The sequence below is a fragment of the Hemiscyllium ocellatum genome, chromosome 18 (assembly GCF_020745735.1).
Source record: "Hemiscyllium ocellatum isolate sHemOce1 chromosome 18, sHemOce1.pat.X.cur, whole genome shotgun sequence".
Taxonomy (NCBI): Eukaryota; Metazoa; Chordata; class Chondrichthyes; order Orectolobiformes; family Hemiscylliidae; genus Hemiscyllium; species Hemiscyllium ocellatum.
In genome coordinates this window covers 19260244-19283663 of record NC_083418.1, presented here as the reverse complement: position 1 = coordinate 19283663, position 23420 = coordinate 19260244, and the positions used below count along the sequence as shown (strand labels likewise).

At 43.1% G+C, this 23420-nt stretch overlaps 1 protein-coding gene across 1 annotated transcript in view; it reads right to left on the bottom strand.

Annotated features, from left to right (window-relative positions):
• Window positions 1-23420, bottom strand: part of f2 (coagulation factor II (thrombin)) — a 70770-nt gene that overhangs the window by 14395 nt on the left and 32955 nt on the right. Inside the window, exons 6-10 of the mRNA XM_060839171.1 lie at window positions 22765-23052; window positions 16529-16657; window positions 4800-4923; window positions 3443-3610; window positions 171-344 (exon numbers count right to left, since the gene is read on the bottom strand). Of these exons, the coding sequence (XP_060695154.1) occupies window positions 171-344; window positions 3443-3610; window positions 4800-4923; window positions 16529-16657; window positions 22765-23052 (883 nt within the window). The remainder of the gene's footprint in view (window positions 1-170; window positions 345-3442; window positions 3611-4799; window positions 4924-16528; window positions 16658-22764; window positions 23053-23420) is intronic.

Here is a 23420-nt window from a genome sequence, read left to right as displayed (position 1 = left end):
TGATTTCAAATAAAGCTGCTGGACTATAACCTGGCGTTGTGTGACTTCTGACTTCATTCATATGTCCTGGTATTTGCATCTCGCTCAAAGCTATGCATAAATAATAAAAGTTCTCTACTCTGTCTATAAGCATAACAAGGTGAAAAGACCAAGTAGAGTGGAATATTAACCTGCGGGTTAATTCCTTGCTTGGTAGACAGACGGGCGATATATACTGAGTGAATACAATGGGTTTTTTCAAATGCAACAATGCAATATCACGGTTAAGGTTCATTTGCCACTCATAATTGCGATGAACAATAATTTTATCAATTGCAACGACTTTTTCTCTGTCCGTTTCGTACCTAGAGGATAAAATAATCACAATCAACATCTCTTAGTGGCGATGGGATAAAGAAATTGTGCAACAATAAAGGATGAAGTGGCAGGAAAGAGAAATGAAGCAGGACTGAAAGGAAATCTTAGCATAAGGAAAAGCAACAAGGAAATAAACAGCAAATGTACAATTCCTTTCACACTGAATGCACACCACTTACCTGCCCACACGTTTCTAAACTATAACATACTGTCGCCTGGACTTAGTTCCGTATTGTTATGGACCTGCTGCCCAAGTCTCAACAGAATATCTCAAGCCTGCAGAGTGAAATGGTTCTCGGTATGAATGGCTAATGTCAGATTGCAGAGAATTCTCAAAAAGACCATGATTGTATAGCCAGTGCACTTCCATGAACGACTAGTGGTAGAGCGAGGTAAGAATTGCAGCCATTTCTTTGCGTGTAAACAGTTATAAAGCAGTCAGGTGATCTGTACAGGAGATTACCCTACTGTGGAGACTGTGGAATATGTTTTTAGGCATCCAAAGTGAATAGTTAAACAGTTGTAAACATGTCAACAATGTACTTATGGTGGACCCATGGCCTGTTTAGATTAGATCCCCTACAGTGGAAACATGCCCTTCGGCCCGACAAGTCCACACCAACCCTCCAAAGAGTAACCCACTCCCCTCTAACTAATGGACCTAACACTAAAGGCAATTTAGCACGGTCAATTCACCTAACCTGCACATCTTTGGAATGTAGGAGGAAACCGGAGCACCCGGAGGAAACCCGCACAGACTACAGGGAGAATGTGTAACCTCCACATAGATAGTCGCCTGCGGCTGGAATCAAACCTCAATGCTGTGAGGCAGCAGTACTAACCACTGAGCTACTGTACCACCCCATAAAAATGCGGGGTCATGCGGGATTGCTTCCTCCTACATGCCTTGCCTCTAAGTTGTCTTCTCTTCCTAGGAGAAAGTGAGGACAGCAGATGCTGGAGGTCAGAGCTAAAAATGTTTTGCTGGAAAGGCGCAGCAGGTCAGGCAGCATCCAAGGAGCAGGAGAATCGACGTTTCGGGCATGAGCCCTTCTTCAGGAATGAGGAAAGTGTGTCCAGCAGGCTAAGATAAAAGGTAGGGAGGAGGGACTTGGGGGAGAGGCATTGGAAATGCGATAGGTAGAAGGAGTCAAGGTGAGGGTGATAGGCCGGAGTGGGGGTGGGGGTGGAGAGGTCAGGAAGAAGATTGCAGGTTAGGAGGGTGGTGCTGAGTTTGAGGGATTAGACTGAGACAAGGTGGGGGGAGGGGAAATGAGGAAACTGGAGAAATCTGAGTTCATCCCTTGTGGTTGGAGGGTTCCTAGGCGGAAGATGAGGCACTCTTCCTCCAGCCACCGTGTTGCTATGGTCTGGCGATGGAAGAGTCCAAGGATCTGCATGTCCTTGGTGGAGTGGGAGGGGGAGTTGAAGTATTGGCCTTGGTGGAGTGGGAGGAGGAGTCTTCAACTCCCCCTCCCACTCCACCAAGGACATGCAGATCCTTGGACTCTTCCATCGCCAGACCATAGCAACACGGTGGCTGGAGGAAGAGTGCCTCATCTTCCGCCTAGGAACCCTCCAACCACAAGGGATGAACTCAGATTTCTCCAGTTTCCTCATTTCCCCTCCCCCCACCTTGTCTCAGTCTAATCCCTCAAACTCAGCACCGCCCTCCTAACCTGCAATCTTCTTCCTGACCTCTCCACCCCCACCCCACTCCGGCCTATCACCCTCACCTTGACCTCCTTCCACCTATCGCATTTCCAATGCCCCTCCCCCAAGTCCCTCCTCCCTACCTTTTATCTTAGCCTGGTGGACACACTTTCCTCATTCCTGAAGAAGGGCTCATGCCCGAAACGTCGATTCTCCTGCTCCTTGGATGCTGCCTGCCCTGCTGCGCCTTTCCAGCAACACATTTTCAGTTCTCTTCCTGACTACCTCACTGACCCCATTCACAACCTAAGTGCCCCCTCCTTATGATTACTAAGACAATCACCACCTCCCTGCTATTGCTCCTTTCAAAAATGCATGGCCATTTCACCAGTAAGTTGTTAAGCATCCATTCCTAAAACTGCGCTGCTCTAAACAAAGACAGTACGAGGTCTATTATGGTTAGGTTAACAAGTTTACATTGACTTAACCAGCAATCTAAAGGGAATCACAAGTGCAACAAATTGTTTCATCCAATAAAAAAAGTTAAAAAGACAATTGCTTCCTCCTGCATGTCTTGCCTCCAAAGTTGTCTTCTCTTCCTGATTACCTCACTGTCCCCACTCACGATCTAAGTGCCCCATTCTTATGATTACTAAGACCATTACCATCTCCCTGCTATTATTCCTTTCAAAAATGCATTTCACCAGTAAGTTGTTGGTCATTAAAATAAGGCCTGAGGCCTAATTTCAATCAGGTCTTAGGCCTAGCTTGTCTAATGTGAGGATTGTTCCCTGCTTCCAACATAAGGCAAGTGAATATAATTTCTGTTATCTGATGTTGCGACGCCCAAATTGTCTAAATCCTGGGGTCATTATGTCACTGAAATGGCACCAAACCCAGTATATTTCCTGTGGCCAGATAAATCTACAGAAGTAGGGTGGAGCTACATGGTGGTTTTCATTAATCTGAAACAATTGGCCAGGAATGGCTAACAAAGCTGATTCTGATTTCCATTTGATTGATATGTACTTCACTTTCTGATGGGCAGTGATCTGAAGATTACGGAATGGAGTTTAAAGAAGTGTTTTTTTTATCTTTTACTTACATGGTCTCATCCAGTTTCCTTTATAATTGATGATCAGTGTAGGAAGAAAGGTTTCATTTCTTCACAACTCTATTCATAAACTCAGGACATCACACAGTGCTTTACAGTTAATTTGAACAATGGAAATTGGTGTCATGTAGAAAACATGGTAGCCAATTTGCACACAGCAAACTCCCATATACATGCTCAGATAATCACCACAATTTTGTGGTATTGGTTGAAGAATAAGAGAGGCCTCCTCTTTATACTTATGCCATGGAATATTTTACAAGAACGATGTTTTGTGAACCAAAAGTGAGTTTGAACTGACATATCTTTTTGGCCTACCCAGCTCGTTTGTGCTTCCCAAGACGGACTACAATGTCGTTTTCCGTGAAGTTCTTGTCCCATGGAGGATACAAGACACAGTGGGCTGCTGTAATAACCCACTGGTCACTCACTAGGCTGCCCCCACACAACATCTGCTGTGGCCTTTTACGGAACAGCATTACTTGCCTGTTAAGGAGAAAATAGAAAAAAATTAGGAAGTTGAAATCCTGCCTGATGATTATTACTAGATTGTTTGGTTAGTAGTAAAGCCTTCCCTTCAGTTGGGTGGCTCAGTGGTTAGCACTACTGCCTTACAGTCCCAGGTTCAATTCCACCCTTGAGCAACTGTCTATGTATAGTTTGCACATTCTCCTCATGTCTGCATGGGTTTTCACAGACCCATGATGTCCAGTCCAGATGGAATGGCCATGCTAAATTGCACCATAGTGTCCAGGGATGTACAGTCCAGATGGATTAGCCTTAGGAAATGCAAAGTTACAGAGATAGGGTAAGGTGAATGGGATACTCTTTGGAGGGCTGGGGTGGACTCAATGGGCCAAGTGACTGCTTTTACATTGTAGGGATTCTATGATAGTATGAAAGAATAGATCAAGGAGACATAGTCTTAAATTGAGAATGGGCTTTTATAGTTGTAAAATCAGAAATCACAAGCAAAAAGCGATTTGGAAAAGAACTTGCTTTTATATAATGCCTCTCAGATGCTCAGGGTGTCACTTTATTCTTTGTGATGCTGGAAGTGAGCATAGACCAAGGTCCCAGGTTCGATTCCTGGTCTGGCCAAGTTGCTTGATCACTACTTTTAATCTTAGCATTCTTGAACTAGTAACAAGATACAACAGCCAAGGTTCCCACTCTGAAACATGATCCAGAGACTCATTCTACGAAGCTGCCTGGAGGTGTCAAGATGCTAGAACTCTCTGCCTGGGCTTACACATGGCTGATGCCCATTTGGCCTTGGGTGCATTGCCCCTTTTTGAGCAGGACTCCTACATAGTTAATGAATTTGGAAAGAATAGAATCTCAGCTGGTAATCTTACAGAATCTCATCTTTTCATGAGACAGCACGGTGTGGGACACATGGCCAAAGTACTGTACTCACTGGTAGTCTATTACCCACCAGAAAATAAATGAAGCCACAGCCATTTGCTATGTGTGTATATTCATTTAATTATAACAAGAAGCAGACTTACCAACACACATGTTGGCCTTATACAGTTAGTTCTGCAGGGGGTCAACAGTGCCAACAATCTGGTCCACCAATGCCTTTTGCAAACCTTCCCTTCTGCATAAGTATTTGATGTTTTACTACATTGAATGGCATTGATACATTGGCAGGAAAATCTTCATACATTACCATGGGGCACTCCCTACTTCAGCATTGCTTCCGTGCACAATTCGACCTTTGATGGATGCCAGCAATTCCTTTTCTCCTCCATCTTCCTTGTTTATGCGTTCATACAATGCTCTCAGACCACATTCTAGAAACAATGGGAACAGCTCAGTCACCAACATTTAAAACTTCCATATGTCCTTACGTTAGGTTAAAAAGACAATAACAAACATTGTAACATGTTGGGAACAGGGTACCTTGTTCTAATAGAACATTGAGTTCTATCTTGCCTGGTTCCACCCCAACCTTTCAGACAGCCAGACCCTCAAATCAGCCCTGCACTTTTAATCCTGCTGGATATATCTATTGCTTGCAGGTATCTGAGACCATCTAATCAAATCTAATGTGCAGACTGATGGAGTGGGCCAGTGGGACAGTGGTTGGTACATGGTCAACAGCTGGCAAGTGGAATATTAGGAAAAGTATGGTGTACAATGAAGATTAACAGTGGGCTGTAGAGTATATCTGTGTAGGGGAGAAGCATAATAGCTCAAGAAAAGCCGGGAGTGACGCGCAAAATTTTACAATGAAATCATAAGACATGAAATGTAGACTTACTATTTAATGTTGGAGAATCGACGTTTAGGGCAAAAGACCTTCATCAGAAATGAGGCTTGTGAGCCGAGGGGATGGAGAGAAAAATGGGAGGGGGGTAAGACTGGGGGGGGAGGGGAGGGGGAAGGTAGTTGAGGGTGCAATAGATAGGTGGAGGTGGGAGTAATGGTGTTAGGTCAGAGAGGAGGGTAGAGCGGATAGGTGGGAAGGAGGTTGGACAGATAGGACAGGTCATGTGTGCGGTGTCGAGTTGGAAGGTTGGAACTGGGATAAGGTGAGGAGAAGGGGAATGAGGAAACTGGTAAAATCCACATTGATGCTGTGTGGTTGGAGGGTCCCAAAGTGGAAGATGAGCATTTTCCTCCAGGCATCGGGTTGTTAAAGCGTGGTGATGGAGGAGGCCCAGGACCCGTATGTGGAAGGGGAAGTTGAAATGTTCAGCCACGGCACAGTGGGGTCGGTTGATGCGGGTGTCCTGGAGATGTTCTCTGAAGTGCTCTCCAAGTAAGCATCCTGTCTCCCCAATGTAGAGGAGACTGCATCAGGAGCAACAGATACAGTAAATGACAATGTGTGAAAGTGGATGTGGAAGGCTCCTTTGGGGCCTTGGATGGAGGTGAGAGGGTAGGTGTGGGCGCAGGTTTTGCAATTCCTGCGGTGGCAGGGGAAGGTTCCGGGAGGGGAGGGTGGGTTGGTGAGGAAGTGTGGCATGGGAAGAACCCCCACTCCTATCTGCCTTTTGTAAAGCTCCCTACCACTATCTGCTTTCAGTAAAGACCATTTCCTCCGCGACTCTCTTGTCAGGTCCACATCCCCACCAACCCACCCTTCCCTCCCGGCAGCTTCCCCTGCCATTGCAGGAATTGCGAAACCTGCGCTCACCACCTACCCCCGCTCCCCCCCCCCACCCCATCACCTCCGTCAAAGGCCCCAAAGGAGCCATCTACATCCATCAGTTTTAACTGCACTTCCACACACACCATTTACTGTATCCATTGCTCCTGATGCAGTCTCCTCTACTTGAGAACGCTTCACAGAACATCTCCGGGACACCTGTATCAACCAACCCCACTGCCCTGTGGCTGAACACTTCGATCCCCCTCCCACTCAGCCAAGGACATGCGGGTCCTGAGCCTCCTCCATCGCCACACCCTAACTATCCGATGCCTGGGGGAAGAACGCCTCATCTTCCATCTTGGGACTCTCCAACCACAGGCATCACTGTGGATTTTACTAGTTTCCTCATTCCCCTTTTTCCCACCTTATCCCAGTTTGAACCTTCCAACTCGGCACCGCACTCATGACCTGTCCTACCTCTCCATCTTCCAGCCCACCTATCCGCTCCACCCTCCTCTCTGATCTATCACCATTACCCCCCATCTTCACTTACCTATCGCACTCTCAGCTACCATCACACCAACCCCACCCCCTCCCATTTATCTCCCAACCCTCTCGGTTCACAAGGATTATTCCTGATGAAGGGCTATTGCCAGAAACTTCCTTTCTCCTGCTCCTTATAAGTTGCCTGTCCTGCTGTGCTATTCCAGCATCACACTCCTGACTGATATTCAGCATCTGCAGTCCTCACTATCTCCTTACCATTTAATGATGTCAATGATAAATGATTTGGATGTGAACATAGGAGGTATTTTAGTATGTTTACAGATGACACCAAAACTGAAGGTGTAGTGGACTGTGAAGAAGGTTACCTCAGAGTAGAACGGGATCTTGATCAGATGAGCCAATGGGCCAAGGATTGGTAGATGGAGTTTAATTTAGATGAATGCGAGGATCCACATTTTGGAAAGCCAAATCAGGGCAGGACTTATACACTTAATGATAAGGTCCTGGGAGTGTTGTTGAACAAAGAGTGCAGGTTCATAGTTCCTTGAAAGTGGAATCACAGGTAGATAGGATAGTGAAGGTAGTGCTTTCCTTTATTAGTCAGAGCAATGAGTATAGAAATGCTGTGACTGTACAGGACATTGGTGAGGCTACTTTTGGAATATTATGTGTAATCCTGGTCTCCTTCCTATAGAAAACATGTTGCGAAACTTGAAAGGGTTCAGAAAAGATTTACAAGGATGTTGCCAGGATTGGAGTGTTTGAGCGACAGGGAGAGGCTGGGGCTGTTTTCTCTGGAGCATCAGAGGCTGAGAAGACCTTATAGGCATTTAAAGATCATGAGGGGCACAGATAGGGTAAATAAACAAGGTCTTTTCCCTGGACTGGGATGGTCCAAAACTAGAGGGCACAGGTTTAAGGTGAGAGGGGAAAGATTTAAAAGGGACCTAAGGAGCAACATTTTCCATGCAGAGGGTGGTGTGTGTATGGAATGAACTGCCAGAGGAAGTGATGGAGTCTGGTACAATTATAACATTTAAAAAGCATCTGGATGGATGTATGAATAAGAAGGATTTAGAGGGATATGGGCCAAGTGCTGGCAAATGGGATTAGATTGGTTTTGGATATCCAGTCTGCACAGACGAGTTGGACCGAAGGGTGTGTTTCCATTCGGTACACTCTATGACTTTATATTGTGACCTCAAATACAAGATGGCGCAGGTGAATGGCAACTTTGTAAACTTTTCACTGTATTCCTGTATTCTTATACTTGAGTAGGTGAGACAATAAAATAAAACTCTAATTCTAATTCTAAATCATTATCTGCGAGGCAGTTTAGCTTTCTTGGGTCTGATTACTAGGAAGCTGCTTTTGGGACAAATAGATTATTAATAAATTATCATGTCTTCAAAGCACCAGAACTGTTTAGTGCTTGGCACATAACTTATTAATTGAGTCACAAAAGTGAAGGGCAATACAGAGTGGGGCAGGCAAGTCAAATGTCCTCTTTTTGGGTCTGCTACTGGGACCAGCCAAGGTGGCCATCAATGGGTCTAGGCTGTGGGCCATGGAAGAGTGATTATAACTGACTGCCTGCCTTTCTGTTGTATTTTATGCTCACATCCAGGTGACCCTGGAGAGGGATCACATTGTGTCCATTGGTAGACTTAAGGCCTTCCTGTAGTGATTGAACAAGGTCAGCCAGGTTGACCTCATACAATGCGAGTTCTCTGAATGGGGATGTTAACCTGGTCCAGTCAGGGAGCCTTGGCTGACAGATATAAGCAGGAGTGTTAAGGGCTCTGCTCACTCTAGGGGCCAGCTCTGAGCAGGATGACTTGGCGATGGGATACCAGCCTCTGTGGAGTTATCTCACGTCTGAGACAAGGAGCTATAGATTATAGCTACTCCCAAGACCATATTTGAATTTCCTTTGAGATTTTGTCTTTAAAAGGTTGCCACTTGTTTAGTTTGTTTCAATTTGGTTTAATTTGATTTTGTTTAGTTTAATTCAATTTAATTGTTTTAATCCTTTTATTATAAGAATACAATGAGAGAAAGAGAGAGAAGACTACATGTGGCTTCTCCAGCCTTCAACGGTCTGACAGTCCTAGGTGTGTGAGACTACATCTGTTATTTTTTTGTCTAAAGGATTAATTGTAAAAACTTTTATAGGTTTGTAAAAAGGGGAACATTAGCAAAGAAATGTGGGTTCATTATAGACAAAAGAATTTGCAATTGGGAATGGGGCAGTGAAGCTAAATAAATCCTTTGTGTCTGTCTTCATAGACGGAGGCACAAGAAATCTCCCTGATAATACGGAGATCCGAGGATTGAGAGAGTGTGTGGAACTGACAGAAATTAGTATTAGCTCAAAAAAAAGCAGCATCGGAAAAATGAATGGGACAGAAAGCTGACAAAGCCTCACGATATGATAACCTTCACCCTATAGAGTTGGAAGTGATGGCTACAGAGATAATGGATCCATTGGTGATCATCAATCAAAATGTATTCATTCTGAAATGGAACTAATAAATCAAAACAAATTGTAAATGGAACCTCACTGTTTAAGAAAGGAGAGAGAAACAGGGAACTATGGACTTAATATGATAGCCTGACATCAATACTACGGAAAATATAAGAATCTATCATAAAGGACCTAATTACTGGATATTTAGAAACGAATTGCCCCATTGGACAGAGCAACATAGATTTATAAAAGGAAAAAAAAATTTTCCAACCTGGTAGAAATTTTTGAAGATATTACTAGCAGAAGTTGAGCAAAATTGCGAGTCAAACAGTCAGGACAGGCAGGGACAAAGCAGAGAACAAGATAGGACTGATAAATTAAATTGCATTTATTTCAATGCAAGAGGCCTAACAGGGAAGGCAGATGAACATGGTAAGGAACATGGGGCTAGAACATCATAGCAATTACAGAAACATGGTTCAAGGATGGACAGGACTGGCAGGTTGATGTTCCAGGATACAAATGCCACAGGAAGGATAGAAAGGGAGGCACGACAGGAGGGGGAGTGGCGCTTTTGATAAAGGATAGCATTACAGCTGTACTGAGGGAGAATATTCCCAGAAATACATCCAGGGAGTTATTTGGATGGAACTGAGAAATAAGAAAGGGATGGTCACCTTTTTGGATTGTATTATAGACCCCCTAACAGTCAGAGGGAAATTGAGAAACAAATTTGTAAGGAGATCTCACCTATCTGTAAGAATAATAGGGTGGTTATGGTAGAGGATTTTAACTTTCCAAGTATAGACTGGGACTGCCATAATGCTAAGGGTTTAGATGGCGAGGAATTTGTTAAGCGTGTACAAGAAATTCTTCTGATTCAGTATGTGGATGTACCTACGAGAGAAGGAGCAAAACTTGACCATCTCTTGGGAAATAAGGCAGGGCAAGTGACTGAGGTGTCAGTGGGATCGAACTTTGGGGCCAGCGACCATAATTCTATTAGATTTAAAATAGTGATGGAAAAAGATAGACCAGATCTAAAGTTGAAGTTCTAAATTGGAGAAAGGCCAATTTTGATGGTATTAGGCAAGAACTTTCAAAAGCTGATTGTAGCAGATGCTTACAGGTAAAGGGACAGCTGGAAAATGGGAAGCTTTCAGAAATGAGATAATGAGCAGTATATTCCTGCTAAGGTGAAAGGAAAGGCTGATAGGTATAGGGAATGCTGGATAACTAAAGAAATTGAAAGTTTGGATAAGAAAAAGGAAGCATATGTCAGATATAGACAGGAGAGATTGAATTAATTCTCAGAAGAGTATAAAGGCAGTAGGAGTATACTTAAGAAGGAAATCAGGAGGGCAAAAAGGGGACTTGAGATAGCTTTGGCAAAAAGAGTCAAGGAGAATCCAAAGGGCTTTTACAAACGAATTAAGAACAAAGGGTAAACAGGGAGAGAATAGGGCACTTCAAAGATCTGCAAGGTGGCCTTTATGTGGAGCTGCAGGAGATGGGTGAGATAGTAAACAAGTATTTTGCATCAGTGTTTACTGCAGAAAAGAACATGGAAGATATAGAATGTCGGAAAATAGATGGCGATATCTTGCAAAATGTCCATATTACAGAGGAAGAAGTGCTGGATGTCTTAAATGCATAAAAGTGATTACATTCCCAAGGCCTGATCAGGTGAACCCGAGAGCTCTGTGGGAAACTAGGGAAGTGATTGCTGGGCTTTTTGCTGAGATATTTGATCATCGATAGTCACAGGTGAGGTGCTGGAAGACTGGAGATTGGCTAACATGGTGCCACAATTTAAGAAAGGCGGTAAGGACAAGCCAGGGAACTATAAACCAGTGAGCCTGATGTCGGTGGTGGGCAAGTTGTTGGAGGTAATCCTGAGGGACAGGATGTATATGGATTTGGAAAGGTAAGGACTGATTAGGGATAGTCAACATGGCTTGAGCATGGGAAATCCTGTCTCACAAACTTGATTGAGTTTTTTGAAGAAGTTACAAAGAGGATTGATGAGGGTAGAGCGGTAGATATGATCGATATGGACTTCAGTAAGGTGCTTGACAAAGTTCCCCGGGAGACTGGTTAGACAGGTTAGATCTCATGGAATACAGGGAGAACTAGCCATTTGAATATAGAACTGGCTTGAAGGTAGAAGATAGAGGGTGGTGGCAGAAGGTTGTTTTTCAGATTGGAAACCTATCACCAGTGGAGTGCCACAAGGATATGTGCTGGGCCCACTACTTTTTGTAATTTATATTAATGATTTGGATGTGAGCTTAAGATGTATAGTAAGTTTGCAGAGGACACCAAAATTGGAGGTGTAGTGGACAATGAAGAGGGTTACCTCGGATTACAATGGGATCTTTATCAGATGAGCCAATGGGCTGAGGAGTGGCAGATGGAGTTTAATTTAGATAAATGTGAAGTACTGCATTTTGGGAAAGCAAATCTTAGCATGACTTATACATTTAATGGTAAGGTCCTTGGGAGTGTTGCTGAACGTTCATAGTTCCTTGGAGTGCACGTTCATAGCTCCTTGAAAGTGGAGTCGCAGGTAAATAGGATAGTGAAGAAGGCATTTGGTATGCTTTCCTTTATTGGTCAGAGTATTGAGTACAGGAGTTGGCAGGTCATATTGCAGCTTTACAGGACATAGTTTAGGCCACTTTTGGAATATTGAGTGCAATTCCTATTTGAAAGATGTTGTGAAACTTGGAAGGGTTCAGAAAAGATTGATAAGAATGTTGCCAGGGTTGGAGGATTTGAGCTATAGGGACAGGTTGAATAGGCTAGGGCTGTTTTCCCTGGTGTGTCAGAGGTTGAGGGGTGACCTTATAGAGGTTTATAAAATCATGAGGAGCATGGATAGGCTAAATAGTCAAGGACTTTTCCCTGAGGTAGGGGAGTCCAGAACTCGAGGGTATAAGTTTAGGGTGAGGGGGAAAGATATAAAAGAGACCTAAGGGGCAACTTTTTCATGCAGAGGGTGGTGCATGTGTGGAATGAGCTGCCAGAGGAGGTGGTGGAGGCTGGTACTATTGCAACATTTAAAGGCATCTAGATGGGTACATGAATAGGAAGGGTTTGGAGGGATATGGGCCAGGTGCTGGCAGGTGGGACTAGATTGGGTTGAGATATCTGGTCAGCATGGACTAGTTGGACCGAAGGGTCTGTTTCTGTGCTGTACATCTCTATGACTCTATCACTCTATCATTGAAAAGGTGGAACCAGTGGGTATAATGTAATTGGACTTTCAGAAGTCTTTTGATACAATCCTACACAGGAGGTTAGTAAAGTTAAAGTTCATGGAAATAAAGGCAATATACAAAGATTGATTAATGTGTATAAAGCAAACACTACGAATAAATGAGTCATTCCTATTGGCTGTGAGCAATAAGATACAGAAGGATCAGTATTAAGTTCACATTTGTTTGCTATCTATATCAATGATCTGGATGTGGGGATAATTGCAACATTTCCATGTTTGCAGATGACACAACACTTGGTGAGGACATGAATCGTGGGGACAATGCAAAGAGGCTTTGGGAATATTTAGACAGGAGGCTGAGCGAGTGGGCAAGAACATGGCAAACAGAATATAATATGGATAAGTCTGAGGTCATCTGAGGCAGAACAAAGGTGTACCATATTCCATAAATGATGAGACATTGGTCAATACTGCAATCCATGATGTCTTTGTTCATAACTCACTGGCATGGAGATGCAGCAAGTGAATCAGAAGACAAACAGTATGCTAGACTTTATTGCCAGAAGATTTGACTACAAGAGTAAAGAAGGCTTGCATCAAATGTATAGAACTCTGGTGAGATAGCCGTTGTGTCCAATTACAATCCCCTTGTCTAAGAAAGGAGATAGTTCCTTTCGAAGGAGTGTAGCAGAGGTTCAGCACATTGATTCCTGTGACGATCTGTCAGTCCTATGATGAGAGAGGGAGAAGACTGGGCCTGTATTCTCTGAGCTGAGAAGAATGAAAGGTGATTACACTTGAAACATATAAAATTCTTCAAGGTATAAACAGGCTACATGCAGAAAACAGAAATTTCTGAAAAAACTCAGCATCTGTGGAGCAAAAGCAGAGTTAATGTTTCAGGTCCAGAGGTCTGTGATAGCAGCTCATGTAATGACCAGTCCTGGTAAGGACATGGGAGAAGATGCTCCAGCCCTAAGTTGTTGAACTCGATATTGAGTCCAGAAGGCTATAGAATTCCCAAGTGGAAACTAAGGTGCTTTTCTTCCAACTTGCACTGAGCTGCACTCAAACATTGCAGCAAGTGTAAGACAGAGATGTTGGCCAGGGAACAAGGTGGCGTGTTCAAGTGGCAGGCAACTGGAAGCTCAGGGTATTTTCTGCAAACAGAATGTAGGCATTCTGCAAAGCAGTCACCCAGTCTATACTTTGTTTCCCCAATGTAGAGGAGTCCACATTGTGAACAGTGGATAGAGTAGACTTGATTGGAAGGGTCACTGGACCAGAAATGTTATCTCTGATTTCTCTCCACAGAAGATGCCTGATCTGCTGAGTTTTCCCAGCAATTTCTGTTTTTTACTTTCTGATTTCCAGCATCCACAATTCTTTCAGTTCTTTGTTACATGCAGAATAGATATTTATCTGGTCTAGAATCAGGGGGCACAGACTCAATAAAAGGCAAGGTATTCAGAATTGAGATGAGAAGAATTCTTTTTCACTCAGAGGGTGGTGAATTCTTAACCCTAGACAGCCGTGAAAGTTCAAGCATGACATGATAGAGAATTGGCTAATAGGCAGGAAACAATAAGTGGGAATTATTGGTTCTTTTTCAGATTGGTGACCCGTAAACATTGAGGTTCTACATGGATCAGGGCTGGGACATCAACTGTATACAATATATTAATAACTTGGAGCAAGGTAGTGTAGCTAAAATTGCATATGACACAAAAATAGATGGAAAAGCAGATTGTGAACAGGATAGAACAGTTTAGTTTACAGAGAGATATTGATAGAGGGAAAAACTTGGCAAATAGACTATAATGGAGGAAAATGTGAAGTTGGTCATTTTAAAAGGGTGAATCAAAGAACAGTATTATTTAAATGGAGAAAAAACTGGAGAAAGTTGCAACACAAAGGGACTTGGAGAACTTGCACATGAAACACTGCAAGGTGCAGCAGGTAATCACGAAGGCTAGTGGAATGTTGGCCCTTAATTCAAGGGGTATGGAGGATAAGAGTAGGGAAGTTGGAGTTAGAGTAGGGAAGTCTTCCTACAACTGTACAAGGTGCTGGTAAAATCACATCTGGAGTACTGTGGGCAGTTTTGTTCCCCTTATTTAAGGAAAGATATATCATGTCCTATCAATTGCCTGCGCCTCTTTTTGTGGTTATATCTACATCTTGGGGGCGGGGGTCCTGGAGAGCTAGCACATGGTTCCCAGAGGTAGACTTGAGGCCTCCCACTGACTTTTTTTTGTCAATTATTGCAATAATCATTGTCTCCTCCTTAATCTACCTACTCTGTCACCTTGCTTTTGCTCGATCTCCTTAGTGAGACACTAAGTAATCAAAGTGACAGAAGAAAATTGTTTCTGAGGCCCTGAGAGGTTTATGGAATGTAAAGCGCCAGCAAAAAAAAGCTTTCAAATTCCAGAAATAGTTTGGTATTCAAAGAATGGATTGTATGATGAAGCTGCTGTGTGATACAGGGGTCACAAGCGATAACATATGGGTTCACTATCTCAAAATAACATGCTACAAATGATAGTGAGCAGTGAGCTAACATTGATTTGCAATCCTTTATACTGCTGATCACATTATAGCTGGGTGTAGATAGAATAGAAACCCCTGCAGATGATACACAATGCAGCAATGTTCATGGAAAGCCAAAAAAACCTAGCAATATGGACCAATGGCCTCTAAGCCCAGTTTCTTAGAAACTCAGCCAAACTGTGTTGTAGATTGTTTTTTAACCAATCTGTTCATCCAACTCCATTTTCATTTTGTCCCTTCCCTCTTCTCCATGTTTGATTGTTTGCATGTAAATTAATCAATTGGAAAACATGGGTAATTTACTGGTGGTGGTTAATAGATGGAAAAAAATACTGCAGGTGATTTGGTGATGGGGAAAAGAAAACTTTCAGTTGTTTGTAAGAGCATTTCTGAACATAAAGAAAATCAGCCACTTCAGAAGTGTTATGACATAAGCAGGTGGGAGTTGAAGCTAGGCCTCATGGCTTGGACGTAGAGATATTACCACGCATTTCAACAGCTGTGTTGTAGTTATTTTAACCAACTTGTTCATGATGTGTTATAATACATCTCTGGAGAAAGTAGGAACTGAACCTGGACACTACCAATGCATCATAACATCTCTAGGTCTTATGTGTATAAATTTTCTGAATGCACTGTCTGGAATTCTGATGCATCTCTGGACTTGAACCTGGACTTCCTGGCCCAAAGAAAGGGGCATTACAACCACATCGTAAAGTCCCCCACACGGTGTTGTATTTTCCAGTTAACCTGTTCAGAGGTTGGGAGCACCTGTAGTGCAGGTGGAATTTGAACCTGGGTTTCCTAGCCCATTGGTAAGGATTCCACCACTGCACCACAAAAACTCTGAACTGCCTTGTACCTTCAATCACCTGACACTACACAGGTACTTTGTGAGGAGCCCAATGACTAAAACCAGAGAGCATCATGAGCAGCTAAGCGGAAAGCCTACCTAAAACCATACAGGCAGGTGACCCTGAAGGCCACATATAACACCGCAGGGATTTTAACTACATTTGATCTGGCATTTGAAGCTTTTTGTTAATGAAACAGAACAATTGTCTCCCAACCTTCCTGCTAAGATTGTTGATACACTGCTATGCTGTCATTCTCAGGATGATATACTACTGACATGCCTTGCTTTGTGACTTGACCTTGTTTGTGTCCTTCCCTACTCACTGAATGCAGTACAGGTTCCCATTGACAATGGTGGTGGCATCTGAATGCTGACAGAGAACTGTATTTGAGAAATCCAAGGCTTGGAATAAGGCAGACTGTCCACTTAGCCACTCATGACTCTGGCAACCAAAAATCTAACTTTTCTGACATCACTCTGTCCCTTACGTAAAACATCTTGAAAATAAGTCTCACTTTTAATGCTCATACAATACTGTTCTAGTCCCAGTGCTGACTTTGCATGATCAAACCTCAGACACTGCAATTCTTCACAGATCTCCAACAGTCCAGTAAAGAAATCTGAAGAAAGAGATAACTAATTCTAAGTACAGTTCATTTTCATATTTATAAGAAGCATGCATCTGGACTTACCATCCTCTCCTTTACCAAAAAATTTAGGATTGAAGGAAGTCGTGTACCCAGAACCTACTGTTCGACCAGTTATCTTGCTATCATCCATTTCCTCCTCTGAGTGTTCTTGGAATATATCCACAAGGTCATCTGTGTGGGTGGTGAGAAACATTGATGACTATGTACAATGGATAGATATGCTAAGGCCAAGTGAATGAGAATTCAACAAACACTAACTAGAATATTGACTGCATACAGCTCCATCTTTATATGAGAGTGGGGCTAGAGGTAAACCTGAAGTTATTACTGGATAGAGTAAGGGTAGATCACTGCCATAATCAAAACATAAAATGCTAGAAATACCGAGCAGATCAGGTACTAGACAACAGAATTAGTGGACTGGATTTTCAACATAGAAGCGGTTAGCAAGGATCAACAAGTTTATTAGCTCAGCGCATCCACCTCAGAAGAACGTAATTTTTGTTTCAGGGTGTGGGCGGACAAGGGTATGCTAGAGTGGTGACTGGTGCCTCCGGAGCTCATAGAGGCTGCCAAATGCAGGTTGGTTAAAATCTCTGGGATTTAATCCCACTTGTGGTTTTCAATATTGGATTCTTTAGCACTCAGCTTTCAAATTTCTTTCAACACCCCTCACCCACCTACTCCTGATACTTTACCCATGGCAACCTTTGCCAATCCGCGCAACCCCTCCCCCACACGTTTCTCCTGACTGCCTAAGATCCATGTCATCCTAGAATACTTCCATGTCCCCTTCATCCAATGTATGCTCTGAATAAAATGAATAACAAATGGAAAGGTTTGTTTAAAAACCATAATTTTGTCTTTTTGTAAAAGTTTTGTTGCTCCTGAAATCCTAGAAAAGTACCACAAACAACCAAAGCATTAAATTATCAATAGTAGAAATTACAAGCACACAATTTTGTAAATGTATAGCTAACCATTAACAGACAAGAACTACAAAATAAGAGAAATCAATCAAGCACTGTTTTCCCTCATGCGCAGTTGTGTCAACAAACTAATAAATATCTGGGCTCTCTTCCAAGTGCTATGATTAAGGCTAGAGGGGTTAGTCGTGATTCTAATCTCACTGCCCTGAGGTCAGAACACAACGTAAGAATACCTTTTCCAGTTACTAAGATGACCAATTAAATACCCTATCTATATCAAGTTTCAAACAAGACAATTATGTAGAGGTTTCTTAAAAAACAATTATTTTATTATCAAATTATTGAATTAGGATGCAATTATTGGTCAATGTATAGAAATATAAATGCTTATATCCCTAAATATCCCCAAATCCCAAAGCACACAAGTAAGCATACATTCTCTTCAGTAATGGGGGAAAGACAGATTTCTCTGCAGAGTCTAACATCCTGAAAAAAAGAATATTTGGGCAATAGGTTACACTTGAAGGCAAAAGGATAAACTGTGGAACGTTCTGTTGCTCTAATGTTCTTGTATATTGGTCAAGTCACTAATCACACAAGGTTATCTCTGAAGTTCTGTGGATACAGCATATCCAGGAAGTTCTATCTTAACCTGGTCTTTAGTTACCCTTTCAAAACAACGAAGAGGATTCACCCCGAGTTCACTAAGAGGGTTTTCTTATCAGTAATGGGTGAGATCAACTGCAATAGGATTAGGCAACATCCTGGTAAATCTCCTCTACACCTTCTCCAGTGCTATCATATCCCTCTTAGAATGTGGATTACAAACTGTACACAATACTCTAGCCAATGTCTATATAGTTCTAGCATAACCTTTCTACTTTTAAACTCTATGCCTCAGCTAATGAAGGCAAATATACTGTAGGCTTTCTAAACCACTTTTTCTGTTCCATTACCTGCACATTAAGGTCCCACTGATCCTTGGTGCTTCCTAGGACCCTACTGTTCTTCATGTATTTTCTTGCTTTGTCTGTCGTGTCCAAGTGCATCACCTCACACTTATCCAGTTTGAATTCCATTTGTCACTGGTCAGCCTACCTGATCAGCTTGTAATCCCTCTTGTAATCTAAAGCTATCCTTCTCACTATTTACCACCCCATCAATTTACATATCATCTATGAACTTATTGATCAACCCTCCCACATTCAAGTCTAAATAATTTTTATACACTACAACCAACAAGGGTCCCAACACAATGAACAGTGCAGAACCCTACTGGACACAGGCTTCCAGTCACAAAAACATCACTCACCTACCACCCTGTTTTTGCTTCCTGTCACGCAGCCAATTATAGATTCAAATTTGCCAAATTTTTGGATCCCATGGGTTTTTATCTTCACTATCAGTATCGCACATGGGACCTTACCAAAAGCTCGCTGAAGTCCAAGTAGACAAGGTTGATTGCATTGCCCTCATCTACACATCTGGTCACCTCTTCAAAAAATTCTATCAAGTTGGTCAGACATGACCTTTCCTTAACAAAACCATGCTGTCTTGATTAATCCCTCCAAATGCAGATTCATTCTGTCCCTCAGGATTGCTTCCAGTAGTTTCCCACTATCAGGTTGGATTGTCTGGCCTGCAGTTTCCTGGTTTAACCCTTGCTCTCTTATTGAATAGCATTGCTACATTGGCTGTCCTCCAGTCCTCTGGTACCTCTCCTGTTTTATTGACAGCACTCCTGTGGTTTCTTCCCTTGCCTCACTCAGCAATCTGGGATACATTTAATCAGGCCCTGGAGATAAATCTACTTTTAAGCTTGCCAGACCATTCAGAAACTGCTTTCTGTGTATGATAATTTCTTTAAGTATATCACAGACCTTCTCCTTTTGAGTTCACATTGTCGCTCTCACAAGTGAAAACTGACACAATGTATGCATTGAGAAAATACTTTAGTGCTCCTCAATAACCCCCTACTCTTTCCCTAAGTAACATTTTACCCTTATGGAAAATATCTTCTTACACAATCTGTACTCCTCTCAGTGTCTGCTGTTTGGAGCACTCAGTACCTGCCACCAGCCTCCCTTTTTCTCTTTATGCAATCTTCTATATCCCTTAATATCCAGCGTTCACTGGATTTGTTGGTCCTTTATCTTTATTGGAACATGTTGGGCCCTGTATTCTCCCTATTTCATCTTGAATGCTCTGACACATATTTATCTAAAAGTATCTGCTCCCAGTACGCTCTGGCCAAGACATACCTGATCTTCTTAAAATCAGCTTTACTCCAATTTAAAACTTTGCTTTCAGGCCCATCTTTGTACTTTTCCAGAATAATTTTGAATCTAACAGAATTATGATCTCTGTCTGCAAACTTCCTTCCTACTGATACTCTAACCATATGTCTGGCTTCATTCACTAAAATTAAGTCCAGCACTTTCCTCTGTCTTGTGGGGTCTTCCATGTATTGACTTAAAAAGCTCTCCTGGATGCATTTTAAGAATTTCACTCCCTCTAAATTTTTCATACTATGACAACTCAGTTAACATTGGGGAAGGTGAAATCCCCTAACATCTCTGTGCACTTCCTTGAAATTTACCAACGTATTTTCTACTGCTCCCGGACTGTTAGGGGCCTATACAATATGCCCAGCAAAGTTAATTTGAGCAGCATCAGAAGATATCACCCCTTCTTCCGTGATAAATATTGCAAATTCTCTTTCCCTGTTTCATTAAAGACTGAAGATCCTGGAATATTGAGCTGCCAACCCTGTCCCTCTCTCAACAATGTCTCAGTGTTTGCAATGACATCATGGACCCATGTTTTAATTTGTTTTCTCAACTCACCCTCCTTGTTAATAAAATTCTTTGTGTTAAAACAAATATGATCCAACCTTTCCAAATTCCCTTATGCCTTAAATGGCCTATAATTTCTAGGCTTACTTAACTCGCTTGCTGCCTCTTCTAATTTTAGCCACTGATGTCTCTCCTGATGCCCTTTCTTTCAAGATCCTGATCCCCCTCCAAGTTAGTTTAAATTCTCTCCAAAAGCACTAGCAAACTGACCCACAAAGATGCTGGTTCCATTTCAGTTCAGGGTGCAACCTGTCTGACTTGTACAGGTCCTACTACCATTAAAAGCACTCCCAATGTCTAAAGATCAAGAGCCCTTCCTCCTGCACCATCTCCCCAGTCACACAGTCATCTGGAATAACCTCCTGGTTCTCTACTCAGTAGCACATGGTATCAGTTGTAATCCAGAGATTAGAATGGTTTGGGTCCTGTTTTTTTAAAATCTATTTTGTGGCTCCCTAAATGCTGCTTGCAGGACTCAAGATTAGAGAGTGCTGGAAAAGCACAGCAGGTCAGGCAGCATCTGAGGAGCAGGAAAATCGATGTTTTGGGCAAAAGCCTTCATTAGGAATGAGGCTGGGAGCCTTGGGGGTGAAGAGTTAAATGGGAGGGGGTGGGATTGGGGGGGAGGTAGCTGAGCGTACAATAGGTGGATGGAGGTGTGGGTGAATGGTTATAGGTCAGAGAGGAGGATGGAGCGGATAGGTGGTAAGGAAGATTGACAGAGGGGACAGTCATGAGGATGCTGCTGGGCTGGATGGTTGGAACTGGGGTAAGGTCTGGGGAGGGGAAATGAGGAAACTGGTGAAATCCAAAGTGATGCCATGGGTTGAAGGGTCCCAATGCGGAAGATGAGACGTTCTTCCTCCAGGCATCGCGTGGTAAGGGAGTGGTGATGGAGGAAGCCCAGGACCTGCATGTCCTCAGCAGAGGTGGAGGGGGAGTTGAAATGTTGGCCCGGAGATGTTCTCTGAAGTGCTCTGCAAGTAGATGTGCAGTCTCCCCAATGTAGAGGAGAATGTATCGGGATCAATAGATACATAAATGACATGTGGAAGTGCAGGTGAAACTTTGATGGATGTGAAAGACTACTTTGGGGCCTTGGATGGAGGTGAGGGAGAAGGTGTGGGTGCAGATTTTGCATTCCTGCAATGGCAGGGGAAGGTGCCAGGAGGGTGGGTTGTTGGTGGGGCATGGACCTGACCAGGTAGTCGCAGTGGGAATGGTCTTTATGGAAAGTGGATAGAGTCGGGGAGGGAAATATATCTCTGGTGGTGGGGTCCGTTTGTAGTTGGTGGAAATGGCGGAGGATGATGCGATGTATACGGAGTTTGGTGGGGTGGAAGGTGAGAACCAAGGGGCTTCCTGTCCTTGTTGCGGTTGGAGGGGTGGGTTTAAAGGGCGGAAGTGCAGGATGTAAATGAGATGCGCTGGAGGGCATCATCAACCACATGGGAGGAGATATTGCGCTCTTTAAAAAAGGCAGCAATCTAGTGTGTTCTGTGATGGAACTTGTCCTCCTGAGAGTCGAAGTGGTGAAAGCGGAGGAATTGGGAATAAGGGATTTTTGCAGGAGGCAGGGTGGGAGGAGATGTAATCCAGGTAGCTGTGGGAGTCGGTGCGTTTGTAGAAAACGTCAGTGTTGAGTTGGTCATCGTAGATGGAGATGGAGAGGTCCAGGAAGGGGAGAGAGGTGTCAGAGATGGTCCAGATGCTTGCAGGACTCCCCCAACCTCCTTTCCCTACTTCTGTTGTTGGTACCAATATGTACCACATTTTCTGTCTGTTTGCCCTGCCCCTTCAGAGTGCCCTGCAGCCTTTCAGAAACATGAATAGGAAAGGTTTGAAGGGATATGGACCAGGAGCAGGCAGATGGGACTAGTTTAGTTTGGGATTAAATTCGGCATGGACCTTTTGGACTGAAGGTCTCTTTCTGCGCTGTCTGACTCTATGACGTGATGATGTCCCTGACCCAAGACACCTGGGAGGCAACACACCTGGAGTTTCTTTTGCAGTTATAGAAATACCAGTCTGTTCCCCTCACAGATGAGCCCCAATATCCCTGTTACACTCTCTTCTCCCCTCTCGTCTAGCAAACCCTTCCATGATGCCATGAAATTGGCTCCCATTGCTTTCCCTGGCTCAGTTACTGATCCTAACTTTTTGTCTTGCCTGATTAAACCCGTTGTCTCGCTGACTCTTTTCATCTCATCTGATTCTAACAACCTTATCACTGATTTTACTCCTTGTTTTGCCCGATTCTACACCTCTTCTTTCCATAGCTATGCCATTCAGGGCATGGTAAGATTTCACCTTTCATCCTCCTTCATTAAACAATTTCTACAATGTCAAAGTCTCAAAACCTATGCTATCACTGTTATTGGCTCCTCATTGATTACGTCATCAAATTCCAACATGATTGCACCTGTTTCCCCACATGTAGGGACTTCTTCGGTGACTGGAGACTGTGTATAAGTAATGTTTTCTGATAGCCTACCACAATAATTAAGGTTGCAGTAATCGAGTTCTACTTCTGGGTCAGTGGTGAAACACCATGCACCATCCTCATCCCCATCTGGATTTCTGCAGTAATTTCCTTCTAGATTTGCTGATATCATTTCCTCTCTGGTAAAATTGTGCTTGTGGGGGTGTTGAGAGTTCCAGGCCTGGCATTGTTTTCCATGTCTAGTTACATTCTGTGTTCCCCTGTAGTCTGCTCCCTGATTTGGAACACAAGAGCCAACTGATATTGGTGGTTTTGTCGATAACGGCGGCAATTCTTCACCTAAAGAAGCAACAGAAACGTGTTAAAAAAAGTAAAAGTTGGTTGAACATCTCCAATATTCACTTGGAGAAACGATATATCATTGTCAGCTCTATCTGGTGTGATACTGTGAAGAGAGCTTCAAGCCATTGGCTGGACATATCTCACTGGCTTGTGCCTTGACATCTTAAGTTGACCATTTTCATGTTACAGTCAGAAAGGTTAGGCAGAGCTCTCCAATGAATGCAGAAAAAACAGACAACTATCACACCTAGGATGCACAAGTATAATAACAACAGAATGAGCCTGGGATACTTCACGACTTCTGCTTGCTACAGGAACATACTACAGGGGATTGAATGGACAGAAAATGCTGATGATGTCCCTTC